Below are 13,567 nucleotides of genomic sequence, written 5' to 3' on the forward strand. Positions count from 1 at the left end.
CAGCGCCCACCGCTGGGTGGTCAACAAGCGCGGGTCTGGCGGAGCGGGGTGGCGCGCGGAGACCGCGAGGCGACCGGGGGCGGCTGGGTCCCCGGCGGCGCGGCCCTCGGCCGGGCCGGGAGCCGCGCCAGTCGGTGCCCCAGGCCGAGCGCGGTCCGCCTCCCTCTCAGCGATCATCAGTCAGGAGTGCGGCCAGCGGGCATGCCAGATCCACCAGGGGCGCCGCCGGCTGCGCTCGCAGGCCGCGGGTGAAGAAAGTGCAGCCTCGCTCGGCCCGGAGCGAAGAGGTGGCCCGGAACGAAGAGGTGGCTCGGAGCGAAGAGGTGGCCCGAAGTGAAGAGGTGGCCCAGAGCGAAGAGGTGGCCCGGAGCGAAGAGGTGGCCCGGAGCGAAGAGGTGGTCCAGAGCGAGGAAATGGCGGCAGCCGGGCTCATCGTGACCGTCACCCACAGTGAGCTCGGACGACCGGGTGGGCTCCGTGCCGGGTGGGCGCGGTGCGGGGCTACCAAAGCCCAGCGGGGGTCTGTGGGTTTGGCCACGTGTCCTCCAAAAGCAGGTGTTACTGTGTTGGTCCTGGCCGTCCGGAAGTGTGGGGTCTTGTTTGTGTTTGGGACCGGCTTTTGTTGGGGTCTTGTATCAGGACGCCTTTCCAGTGGCCAGTGTATTTTGACTCAGGCCATTTGTTTTATCCTCGATGTCCGTGCTTCATGTCGTCGTCCTGGTTGTATGTGTTAGTGTGTGCCTGCGCAGTTATTGGGGGTCTTTGTATCAGGACTGTATTTGGCCGTGTGGTGTATGACTGCTGTGTGTCTGGACACCTATGTGTGTGCCGAGCCTAAACTCATGTCCGTTGTTTGAGTGGGCTGTGGCTCCAAGCATACGCTCTGGGCACCCTTTGGGTCTGTCTACTGTTGAAGTTGACATCAATCTAAACAGTCAGTCCTCTCAAGAGTTGAGCCTATAAAGTCTCTTCAGGACTAGGGGAGACCCCAGGGCCTCAGAATCTCAAGACCAGTATTCTAGATCCTTCAGTTTTGAGTAACCTTGGGATGTCTCCTTTCTAGGCTTCTGGTTTCATCCCTGTGAAGTAGAGTTGGTAGCACCTGTCCCACTAACTTCATGTGGCTCTTGTGCAGGCTCAAGGCTTGGCATAAGCACTGGGCATGGGCTATCTCCTTACTGTCCACATACCTGTTAAAGAATTGACATTTCTGCTTCAAAAAGAAGTTTTTTGCTGTGTGAGTTTACTCACTCGTTGTCTATTTACTGAGCACCAACCATGTATGTGCCCAGGCGTGCCCAGTGGGACAGACTTAGAGGAAAAAATAATCCCTTACTCATGACAGCAAAGGAGACAAGAACATTACAGAGTACAGGGCAGTTAGGCCACAGGAAGCAGATGGCTTCTGATGAAAAGCATGGCCTTAGGAATCAGATCTGAAGTCAAGTTCTGACTCCTCAGTTGAGTCTCCATAGGCAGGTCGTAACTGGACTGAACGTAGTTTGCTTATCTGTGAAACGGGGATTAATATAGGTAGTACCTACTTCATGGGGTTGTTCTGAGCCTCAGCAGTCCTTTACGCATGTTAAGTGCTTAAAACGCTAGCTGATATCACTAAATTGTTAGTTATTATTAGAGAGGAAACAAAAATCCTCCAGACGGGTCACCAGACGAAGCTGGGAAGATGGTGGGGACAGGCTGTTTGGAGGAGGTGACAGATGAACTGGGCCTTGAAGGCTGGGTAAATAAATATAATAAAGTGTCAGTCTGTATTAGTTTATGTAAAAGAATTTTCTTCACTGAACACTCTTCTCTCTCCCCAGGCAATGAGAAGCACGATCTTCATGTTACCCCACAGCAGGGCTGTAGTGAGCCAGTTGTCCAAGACCTGGCCCAGGTTGTTGAAGAGGCCACAGGAGTCCCACTGCCTTTTCAGAAACTTATATTTAAGGGTAGGCATTTCTCTTCCAGCTTTGAGTCCTTATGGCTAAAGGGCCTGTTTAAAACTATTTAACCTTACCTAATGATAACTCTTAGTTTTTAAACTGGGATAATTCTAATTTGCTTATTTATTCATCCATTCCTTCAGCACATTTTATTGAGGACCTACTACGTACAGGACACTATTTTTTTTAAAGATTTTATTTATTTATTTGACAGAGAGAGACCCAGTGGGAGAGGGAACACAAGCAGGGGGAGTGGGAGAGGGAGAAGCAGGCTTCCCGCTGAGCAGGGAGCCCAATGCGGGACTCGATCCCAGCACCCTGGGATCATGACCTGAGCTGAAGGCAGACGCTTAACGACTGAGCCACCCAGGCGCCCCTACAGGACACTTTCTTTTTTTCTTTTTTTTTTTTTTAAAGATTTTATTTATTTATTTGACAGAGAGAGGCACAGCAAGAGAGGGAACACAAGCAGGGGGAGTGGGAGAGGGAGAAGCAGGCTTCCCGCCGAGCAGGGAGCCCGATGTGGGGCTCGATCCCAGGACCCTGAGATCATGACCTGAGCCGAAGGCAGATGCTTAACAACTGAGCCACCCAGGCGCCCCTACAGGACACTTTCAAACACTTGGACAGGTATTAGAGTTCAAGTCCCATGAGGATGGCAGCAGTCTTACCATTTGTGGTGAAAGCACATGGGTAGTCTTCTGTGGCGAAGTTAGTTTAGATCCTCTTCCCATCATATGTACAGATCAAACTCCCTACCACTTCTGCATAACTTGTATTGGAATTACTATTAAATAATTGTTTTCATAGTTGCTGAACATCTGATTTCTCTGTTAGAATAACTAACTCTTTGAGGGAAGATACTGCTGTGTCTAATGCTCAGCATAGTGCTGACACAGAGATGTTGAACAAACTTACCAGGGGCCTGGTTGTGGCAAGCCCAGTGGATGATGCTGATTTCTGCTAGGACCCACTCTTTCTTCCCATTCCCATGGGAACTCATTATCATGGTATCTGATGGGGCCAAATTTATCCCATTTGGTGCTAGTCATAAAGGATTTAGTGAAGGGGGGGCGCCTGGGTGGCTCAATCGGTTAAGCGTCTGCCTTCGGCTCACATCATGGCCCAAGGGTCCTGGGATTGAGCCCTGTGTCTGGGCTCCCTGCTCAGTGGGGAGCCTGCTTCTCCCTCTCCCTCTGCTCCTCTTTCTGCTCATGCTCTCTATCTCTCAAATAAATAAAATCTTAAAAAAAAAAAAAAAAGAATTTAGTGGTGGGAAGCATTTTTTATTTATATGTCATAGAGCAACTCCTTGTGTTTTCTTTTTAAAACTATTTTATTATGGGGGCGCCTGGGTGTCTCAGTCGTTAAGCGTCTGCCTTCAGCTTAGGTCCTGATCCCAAGGTCCTGGGATCGAGCCCCGCATCGGGCTCCCTGCTCCAAGGGAAGCCTGCTTCTCCCTCTCCCACTCCCCCTGCTTGTGTTCCCTCTCTTGCTGTGTCTCTCTCTGTCAAATAAGTAAATAAAATCTTAAAAAAAAACAACAACAACTATTTTATTACGGAATTATAAAAGGCAATAGAAGTCCATGTTTCAAAATAGAGGAAAGCACAAAGAAGAAAATGTTCTCCTGGATAAAATCCCTCATTACATTTCAGCATATTTCTATCCATTTGTACAGGCATCCTGAAGTGTGGGTTTTGTTTTTTTTTTAAAGATTTTATTTATTTATTTGATAGAGAGAGAGGGAGAGCACAAGCAGGTGGAGTGCCAAGCAGAGGGAGAGGGAGAAGCAGGCTCCCTGCTGAGGAAGGAGCCCGACGTGGGGCTCGATCCCAGGACCCTGGGATCATGACCTGAGCCGAAGGCAGCCGCTTAACCGACTGAGCCACCCAGGCGCCCCAGAAGTGTGGGTTTTTATTTGTGTGTGTGTGTGTGTGTGTGTTTAGTTGACGAAACTGAGATTATATTGACTATACCAATTTTATAACATTTTTCTTATAAAACTGAGCCATCAGCATTTATTGGGGCATTGAAATTTCCTGAAAAAATTAGCTTTAATGCCTACAAAATCTTCTATTGTACTGATGTATAGTTAATTAGACCCCTGTTCCTAAATGTTTGTCCCTTTCTAGTTTCTCACTATTATGATTAAGGTTGCATTGAAAATTATTATATAACACTTACTATGCAGGCATATGTCCAGTTGTTTGGGATAAAATCCAAGATGAAATTACTGGATCAAGACACCTTTGGAAAAGGTTATGCCAATTTATCCTCTTCTCATTAGTGAACACACTTGTCTATTTCCTGTAACCTTGCTGAAATCTATTTTCAATGTTGTACAGTTGTTACCACTTGGCATAACTTCTCTTTTCAGGAAAATCTCTGAAGGAAATGGAGAAGCCATTGTCAGCACTCGGAATACAAAATGGTTGCCGGGTCATGTTAATTGGGAAAAAGGTAAATTGCTTTTTCTACCAGAATACCCCAGAATCAAATGACTAAGGTCTTCTATACATATTTCCATTTAGAAGGCCAAATTGGGAACCCGGATTCTACATTAGTGAAATAGCTCTCTCCAAACAGATGTAGTTCCATTTATTTGATGGGCTTGCCAGGTTTGTTATTCCCATGCCCTCCGGCTCCTGTGGGTTATGACTTTTGCTCTGGGAATTATGAACAGTTATGCTACTTCAATAATGTAGCTCTTGTCTTGGTGGTGGATCTCAATCTGGTTAAAATGGTGCCTGAGTCAGACCTTACTCACTTGGAGGGGATTTGCAAGAGAAACTTTTGTTAAAATAAGTCTGTAAATTTTTAAAATAAGTCCTCTGCAAATTTCATGAGTCTCTCTCCCTTTAAACACCCTTTCCACTAAAATCTTCCACAAGGGAAAGCCTTCTTTGGCTCAAAAGAAAGGTTCAGCCTAAAGAACCAAGGGAGGAAGGGGGCCTCGGAGGCTCAGTTGGTTAAGTGTCTGCCTTCGGCTTGGGTCATGATCCCAGGGTCCTGGGATCGAGCCCCACGTCGGGCTCCCTGCTCGGCAGGAAGTCTGCTTCTCCCTCTTCCACTCCCCCTGCTTGTGTTTCCTCTCTCGCTCTCTCTTTGTCAAATAAATAAATAAAATCTTAAAAAAAAAAAAAAGAACCGAGGGAGGAAAAGAGCCAGTTGGTGAGGACAGTAGCCCCTGGGGTGATGAGAGAGGGTTATGGCCAGCCCTGCATTGTGACACAGTGAAATTGTTGGTTATAGGAAGTTTCCTTATTTTGAGTGAGGTGGCTTATTCAGAGTGGAGAGAGGGCAAAGATTAGCAACGTGGAGGCAAAGAAGATCTAGTCCAGCCGCAGAACAGCCAGGAGTCTGGCACTCAGGATTTGGCCACAAAGAAGAATGTGAACAATTTTGGGTAGTATAAAAGCAGGAAACTGCTGGCCCTGACTACCTATTGTTTAGACGATAAAGGGGAAATATTCTAAATTTCTGTCTTAAGGTTCAGGGAGAATAGTTCTGGGCAATGGGCAGAACCTAAGGGTTGAGTTTGAAGAAATTATAGAACCCCTAATTTGAGCTGCCCTGGGATGTGTGAAGCCAAGTCTCCGTTCCACCTCGTTTAGGCTGTGTGACCTTAGGTTACTTTACATTAAACCTCAGTTTCATCATCTAGAACACTATTTTCCTCACTGGGTTGTAGTAAGGCTTAAAACAATAGTCCAGATAAAGTAGTTTTAGTGTAGTGGAGAGAATGCTCAACAAAAGTATTCATCATTGTCATCATCTTAACAAATGGGAGAGCTCAGTTGTGGGTGACACTTAGGAATTCATTTAAAAGAATGGTAGAATTCCACCTGTCTCACCATTCTGGACTCCTCGTAGGTGTTCACTGTCATCTGTTCCTCCTGGAGGCTTCAGTCTGGAGTCAGCCCCAGGCTCAGGTTGACTCTGGCACTTAGATTGGCTCCCAAGCTGTCTGGGTCCTTGCAGAATGTTTACTTAGTATCTTCTCTCTAGTCTAGAGTCTTTGTAGGTAGAAAACCTTCATGTGTAACCCTCCAGCTTGCTTTCCAAGAAGCAGCAGAGTTAAGGCTGTTTTTTCTAGGTGAGTGGTTTAGCCCAGTTGTGGTCAGATTTTTTTTTTCTTTCCAGTCAGAAGCTACTGTTCTTGGTGATTATTGACTTCATTTTATTCTTAAACATTTTAGAACAGTCCAGAGGAAGAGGTTGAACTAAAGAAATTGAAAGATTTGGAGAAATCTGTGGAGAAGATAGCTGACCAACTGGAAGAGTTGAATAAAGAGCTTACTGGAATCCAACAGGTCACTCTCTTTGGGGAGATACAAATGTGTGGCTGTGAGGGCAGGCTCTCTAGTCCGATTCCCTGGTCATGTCTTGGCTTTACCCTTTCTATTTCTGTGGGCAAGTTTGCCTTGTCTCAAGTTCCACATCTGTAAAAAGGGAAAAATGATGGTACTTCCTCTTAGGGTTGGTGTGAGGATTAAATGATGCAATTTGAGGGGCACCTGGGTGGCTCAGTCGGTCGAGCACGTGACTCTTGATCTCGGAGTCGTGAGTTCAAGCCCCACATTGGGCATAGAGCTTACTTAAAAAAAACAAACTAAAAACAAATGATGTAGTTTGAGTCTGATGCATATTAAGTGCTTTATAAGTGTTATTGTCATTGCCATTTTCAAACCCCAGCCAGCATCCGTTTGTGCTCCTAGGAGAGCACCTGCCATGCCAGGGTCATGTATTGTCTGAAATAGAACAGGTAGCTTCTCTCAGGCCCAGCTGTTATAATGTGTTTAGCAAGACAAAGAACATTTTGTTGATGCATAAAAGGTCCAAGTTGAGCTTGATCTTAGCAGGGGGTCATTCCTAGTCAATTCCTTGTATTAGAGAAGGAGTACTATAAGTAAGAGGGCACCTGCATGGCTCAGTCCATTGAGTGGCTGCCTTCAGCTCGGGTCATGATCCTGGGGTCCTGGGATCGAGGCCCATGTCGGGCTCCTTGCTCAGTGGGGAGCCTTCTTCTCTCTTTCCCTGCCTGCCCCTCCTCCTGCTTGTGCTCTCTCTCTCTCTGCAAATGGATAGATGAAATCTTTAAAAAAAAAAAAACAAAAAAATGCTGAGGATTGTGAACTAGCCCCAAACCACATATTTTTTTCCCCCTCAGTTTATAACGTTAATAGATGTAGGTTTCTGTTTTAATTACAAAAGTAATACATGCGAATTGTATAACTTTTAGGCAAACATATGGGCACTAATACCTATAAGGCCCTGACTCAAAAGATAACCAATACTAAAGACTGGAATATGTTTTTGCATCTTAAAAAAGGTGATACAGTGTTGTGTACACTTTGTAAATTGTTCTTTTATAGGATAATAAAACTGAACATTTTCCTATGTCATTAAAAATGATCATACTTGGGGCACTTGTGTGGCTCAGTCGGTTAAACGTCTGCATCGGGCTCCCTGTTCATTGGGGAGTCTGCTTCTACCTCTGCCCCTTCCCCTGCTCACGCTTGCTCTCTCTCTCAAATAAAAATCTTTTTTTTTTTTTTAAGATTTTATTTATTTATTTGACAGAGAGAGACACAGCGAGAGAGGGAACAGAAACGGGGAGTGGGAGAGGGAGAAGGAGAAGCAGGCCTCCCGCGGAACAGGGAGCCCGATGCTGGGCTCCATCCCAGGACCCTGGGATCACGACCTGAGCGGAAAGCAGACGCCTAACGACTGAGCTACCCAGGCGCCCCAAATAAATAAAATCTTTAAAAAAAAGATCATAATTTTCAAAACTTACATAGTGTTGTAACATATATGAATGTATCATGGTTTATCTAACCAATTTTCTGTTGTTCATTATCTAATGTTATTTTACCGTTATGCATTAATGCTTCTCTGGACATCCTTGGACATAAATCTTTTTTGACCATTTCTGATCATTTTTTTGGGGTAGAATAAATTCTTTGACTTGGAGTTGCTGGCTAATGTTTAAAGCTTTTACTACATGTGGTCAAATCTGCATCTTCGATAAACATCCTCAGAGATCCCAGCTGTCCACCCATTGTCACCAGCTAACTGGTCTCTAGGCCAAGCAATGTGAATAAACAACAAGACAATTTAATAAAAACAATGTAAATGCTGCCATTTGTTAGCGCATGTCTGTGTCAGGAATTATATTAAGAGTCTACTTATGTTCCTCTTTATCCTCAGAGTAACCCTCTGGGGTGTGGGTATCATAATCTCCATTTTAAAAATGAGGACATTAAGGTTCAGATAAGTTAAGTAACTTGCTTAAGATCACAAGCCAGTAAATGGCAGTCAGAATTCAAGCTTGGGCCTATTGGACTCTACACCCTGCGTTCTTGTGTGTGGCTATACTCTGGTGACTGGAGGCTTCGCCAGAGCCAGGCCCCAGGAGGCGTTAGCAGCCCCCGTGGGCCATGTGAGCTAGAGTGGCCTGCAGCCTATTACAGTGCCTGGGGGGGCTCTCTTTTCTCCAAGAGATGAAGCTGTGGGTCTGAGGTCTGGCCCAACCTGTTGGGGGAATGTGGGCTTAGGGTGTGGCTGCTTCATTAGTACCTCAGCCTGGAGTTTTCTGTCAGCCTCAAGGAACCCTTGCAATAATGCATTATTCCTGCACAGGGTTTTCTGGCCAAGGATTTGCAAGCTGAAGCTCTCTGCAAACTCGATAGGAGAGTAAAAGCCACAACTGAGCAATTTATGAAGATCTTGGAAGAGATTGACACACTGGTAAGTAAATATTGAGCTGAGAAGAACTAGTTTCCTTTGACTATGTTTCAGTCATGTTCACTCTTTCAGTAATGCACTCTTATTGTCTGAGCATACTGAGGGCCTGCTACGTGCCAGACAGTGCTCAGTCCTTGATGGATACACAGAAAGACAAGATAGTTCTGGATTTTTAGGCACTCACATCGCACCAACATAGGGCTTTTGTCATTTTTATTTATGTATGCTAAAAGCATGTAATCCTCACAAAGGTGGGACCCAAATGGACCATGATTTTATGGTTAGAGAAACACAGGGCTTCATGATACTCATGTGACTGATTATCTGATTATTACTGGGCTCATTACCTGTACAGAAGTCAGTCAGACCCAGCTCTTGTGAGACTTGAGAATCATCGACTCCCACGTTCCCTTTTACAGAATGACAGTAATGATATTTCTAGCCGGCTGCCTCATTTTTTTTTTTTTAAAGATTTTATTTATTTATTTTTGAGAGAGAGGGAACACGAGCAGGGGTGGGGGGCAGAGGGAGAAGCAGACTCCCTGCTGAGCAGGGAGCCCCATGCGAGACTCCATCCTAGGACTCTGGGATCCCGACCTGAGCCAAAGGCAGATGCTTAATGACTGAACCACCCAGGTGCCCTGATGCCTCATTTTTTTTTTTTTTTAAGATTTTATTTATTCATTTGACAGAGAGAGAGACAGTGAGAGAGGGAACACAAGCAGTGGGAGTGGGAGAGGGAGAAGCAGGCTTTCCGCTGAGCAGGGAGCCCAACACGGTGCTCGATTCCAGGACCCTGGGATCATGACCTGAGCCGAAGGCAGACGCTTAACAACTGAGCCACCCAGGCGCCCCTGATGCCTCATTTTTGAGGGTGAATTACTCTGCCTGGGATTCGGGGGGAGTGAGGGTAGTTGTAAAGAAGCACAGTGAGCTCATGGCATGGCCAGGACATAGTATCTGTACATAGGAAATAGAGAAAGGACAAAGTCCATGTTACAGATCAGTTTCCATGGCGCAGACATGTTCTCCCATGAGAACAAAGGGAGCTTTAATAGGGGTGAGAACCATGGGAAGGGCCATGTAGGATACAGATCAAGGATACATTCCTGAACATGCACGTCTCATTCACTTTGGTGTACTATGGGTATTTTGTCATGTTGTTATGTCACTTTTGTTGAGATTATTTATGTGTCAACTTATTCTTCCACAGATTCTGCCAGAAAATTTCAAGGACAGTAGACTGAAGAGGAAGGGTTTGGTGAAAAGGGTTCAGGTGAGTTGTGTCGTGAAGCATTACAAAGTTTAATGTGTTGGTGTGTGTGTTTATGTGTGCAGAGTAGGATAGGGTAGAGGTGTGATGTGTGATGTGGACTTTCTTTTGGTTGTTATTTCCTGAGCCCAGAACATAAGAGAAGAGCTCCTTTCATATCCCTGTAATTACATTTGAATGTAAGCTCATTGAGGAGGAAGGTGGCTAGAGAACAGTTATGGCCATGTTACACAATTCCAGGAGGCACTGTTCATGTGAACACTGTTCCCTGAACTTGTGCAGTACAGTGGCGAGGCTTCCTGTTCTCACCACCCTTCTGGGGGCTTGTTGTCAGAAAGCCTGGTCCTACGCTGCCCTCTGCCTCCCTCCCCTTACCTGGGAGCCCAGGTTGGCTCCATCCCTCCACAGCCCGTTTTGAGTTGGTCACCCGCGGGTTCCCCATAATGGCTGAGCAAAGAGCCTTGCATGGGCAGGGAGTGGCTGGCCCCAGATGGTCCCTCACTGCCCTGCATTCCTGTTTTAGGCATTCCTAGTTGAGTGTGACACGGTGGAGCAGAACATCTGCCAGGAGACAGAGCGGCTACAGTCCACGAACTTGGCCCTGGCCGAGTGAGGTGAGGCGGCGATAGGCGGGGCTGCCCTGAAGAACAGCGCCCCCAGCTCTGCCCTCTCTGGGACTGAAGTGACCTGATTTCTCCAGGGCTGTAGGGGACAATTGGCCACTTGCCAGTTTTCCTGCACTCCCCCTGTTCTCAGTGAACAAGTGTTGTCTGCAGTCCGCAGTGGAGCTCCTGTCTGTTTTCTCTTTCCGTCTCCGTGCGGCTGTGCCGTCCAGCAGCCCACCCTGTCTGGAGGGGGCCTCCCCTGCCCATCTTCCCAGCTCTTTCGACCTTGGGGTGCTTTCCTCGGGCTGGCGAGACCTCTCATTAATGTTGGAGTAATTCTGGGTTTATAGGCCACCCCTGTCTTCAGATTCATGAGGCCTTTTTGCCCTTGTGATTCCGTAGCCTGTCGATGTAACCCAGAATCACCAGGAAGTTACAGCTAGTCAGGAATGTTGGGAGTGGCTCAGAACAGATGTTTGGCACACAGGGTAGTCCAAGTATCCCTCGTTGTAACCGAATTCTGGAACAGGTGGCTGGGTGATTGGTTTACAGACCCTGACCTCGTCTCCCAGTGACCCTGCCCAGCCACAGGCCATGAGATCTCAGAGGCCCATTCCTGGGGTGGGGCTCGTATTGATGCGTGGACTTCCTTGTCCTTAAGTAAATCTTTAGAAGGTTAGAACCTAGTGATGACTGAATCTCTGCTTGAAACCAGGTCACAAGTACGGCTTGGGGGGACAGAGAGAGGAACCACAGGGAGGCAGGTGGTGAAGGCAACCGTAAACTTCTAAGGTGTTCCTCAAAGGCATTTCTGCTCATTGTACCCTTCTGAGGTCAGTGTTTCCTTCAAGGCTGTTCCTATTTGTTTTGTGGCCCCCTCCACTGTTATTTTTTTTAAAAAGCAGTTTATGTACACGTCCGCAAGCAAAAGAATGTTTGAACTTTTTTTGATGAAATATGAGAAGCAAAAGCCTTCTGTGGTTCTAGCTGTAATTTGTGTTGAATAAAGTCAAGAGTGGCCCTGTATGCTAGAACTCGTAACCGGGTCAACTGCTATCACCCCATTTTTTCACACAGTGCCCAGGAGACAGGCATCCAATAGGCCACTCTGAGGCCGACCTTATTTGGCAGAGAGGGAGTCACTGAAGCCCCAGGAACTTAGGCCTGTGCGGGTGTGACCTAGGACAGGGGTGGACACGTGGATGAGGCTCAGCCTAGCCCGGCCCACTTCCCACTTGAATCAGCAGTTCAGTATTTATATGATCGTTTTTGTATGGTAGCTGTGTGGTGTTGGGCCAAAACACGTAATGAGAAGTCCCTGTGTGCTGGGTACTGTTCTGAGTTCTTCAGGTATATTAGTCATTTAATCCTCAGACATTCTAGGAGGCAGACAGATACTGTCCCCATGTTAGAGGTGAGGAAGCAGAGAGCTCAGGTAATTTCTCAAGGTCCTAAGTGGCAAAGCCAGGATACAAAGCTAGGTGGTTTGATTCAGAGCCCACGCTCTTCACTTACTGCCTCCCCCCACAGCATGGGCTCGCTCGCTCTCATCTGTCTCCCTCCCCCTTGTTGGTCTCCACTTCCTGTCTGGCCTTCTGCAGAGCAGTTTCTCTACAGAACAGGTGGGGTGGTCATAAAGTGCAGGTCTTAGCATGTCAGTCCCCTGTGCATAAAGGCCAGAGTCCTTTCCTTCAGTGCTCTCCCTTTCATCCCCGGCCACTGGCCTGTTTGCTGTGTGCTGTTCCGCACGCTGGGATTCCAGATGCTCTGTGCCTTCTGCCTTCGGGTCTCTGCATATGCTGTTCGTCTGTTTGGACAGCTCTTCACCATCTCTCCCCCACCCCTTTCCTAGGTAGTAACTCCTGTTCATCCCTTGAACTTAACTCAAATGTCTCTTCATGGAGAAACCTTATCTACTGTCAGAGAACATATCAAACCCCCCAGGTGATATCCTTTCACAATTTGCCATAACTTTTCTTTATGATAAATAGCATGATAAACCATGAGTTATTTGTGGGATTATTTGATTAATATTTACCTCTAACCCTAGACTCTAAATTTCTTGGGTTAAGGGGCTTCTTTGTCTTGTAACAGCATATTTCAAGCACATTGTCTATTTATAATAGGTGCTCAGTAAATATTTGGAAAGGGGCGCCTGGGTGGCTCAGTCCGTTGAGCGTCTGCCTTCGGCTCAGGTCATGATCCCAGGGTCCTGGGATCGAGCCCCGCATCGGGCTCCCTGCTCGGTGGAGAGCCTGCTTCTCCCTCTCCCACTCCCCCTGCTTGTGTTCCCTCTCTCGCTGTGTCTCTCTCTGTCAAATAAATAAAATCTTTAAAATAAATAAATAAATATTTGGAGAATGAATGAATGTCAATCGCACACATCTACAGTGAAATTCCCACAGCTGCACTCCGTCAGCACTGGAATTTACAGCACCAACAACCATTGTTTGATTTGAGGGTGGAGAAGAGAGGCCCTATAGCACGGGCAACTGGGCATGTGTGCACAACGCCCCCACCCCCCACATCTGCACATCCACAGGGTGTCCCTGCCTATGAACGGGGAAAGAACACTCCTCGCTGCCCACTTTCCTGAGACATGGCCAGTCCTACTATAAGGGGAGCCGATGGGGCTCTGTGATCCTGTAAACATCCTTCAGCCTCACAGGGCTAGAAGAATTCTCCCACACATTGTTTAGTCAACGATTTCTACTTACCCTTTAAGACTCAGCATTAAGGTTATCTTCTCTGAGATGCCCTTGTTCCTTTGGTAGTCAGGACTCTTTTTTTTTTTTTTTAAGATTTTATTTATTTATTTGAGAGAGAATGAGAGAGAGCGAGCACATGAGAGGGGGGAGGGTCAGAGGGAGAAGCAGACTCCCTGCCGAGCAGGGAGCCCGATGCAGGACTCGATCCAGGGACTCCAGGATCATGACCTGAGCTGAAGGCAGTCGCTTAACCAACTGAGCCACCCAGGCGCCCGTCAGGACTCT

The 13,567-nt window shown here is 46.9% G+C and overlaps 1 protein-coding gene across 3 annotated transcripts in view; it reads left to right on the forward strand.

Moving 5' to 3' along the window:
* Positions 1–169: 169 nt before the first annotated feature.
* BAG1 (BAG cochaperone 1) overlaps positions 170–13,567 on the forward strand; it is a 35,067-nt gene continuing 21,669 nt past the window's right edge. Inside the window, exons 1-8 of one of the 3 annotated variants that reach the window (XM_032396776.1) lie at positions 170–450; positions 1,824–1,952; positions 4,327–4,409; positions 6,149–6,262; positions 8,592–8,699; positions 9,910–9,972; positions 10,493–10,583; positions 11,290–12,763. In XM_032396776.1, coding sequence (XP_032252667.1) covers positions 414–450; positions 1,824–1,952; positions 4,327–4,409; positions 6,149–6,262; positions 8,592–8,699; positions 9,910–9,972; positions 10,493–10,582 — 624 coding nt within the window. In that variant the 5' untranslated portion in view covers positions 170–413 and the 3' untranslated portion in view covers position 10,583; positions 11,290–12,763. Of the gene's footprint in view, positions 451–1,823; positions 1,953–4,326; positions 4,410–6,148; positions 6,263–8,591; positions 8,700–9,909; positions 9,973–10,492; positions 12,764–13,567 lie in introns of those variants that run through there. The other 2 variants (XM_032396775.1, XM_032396777.1) reach the window with 2 other exon arrangements.

This window comes from Phoca vitulina, unplaced genomic scaffold, assembly GCF_004348235.1.
Source record: "Phoca vitulina isolate PV1807 unplaced genomic scaffold, GSC_HSeal_1.0 scaffold94, whole genome shotgun sequence".
Lineage (NCBI taxonomy): Eukaryota > Metazoa > Chordata > Mammalia > Carnivora > Phocidae > Phoca > Phoca vitulina.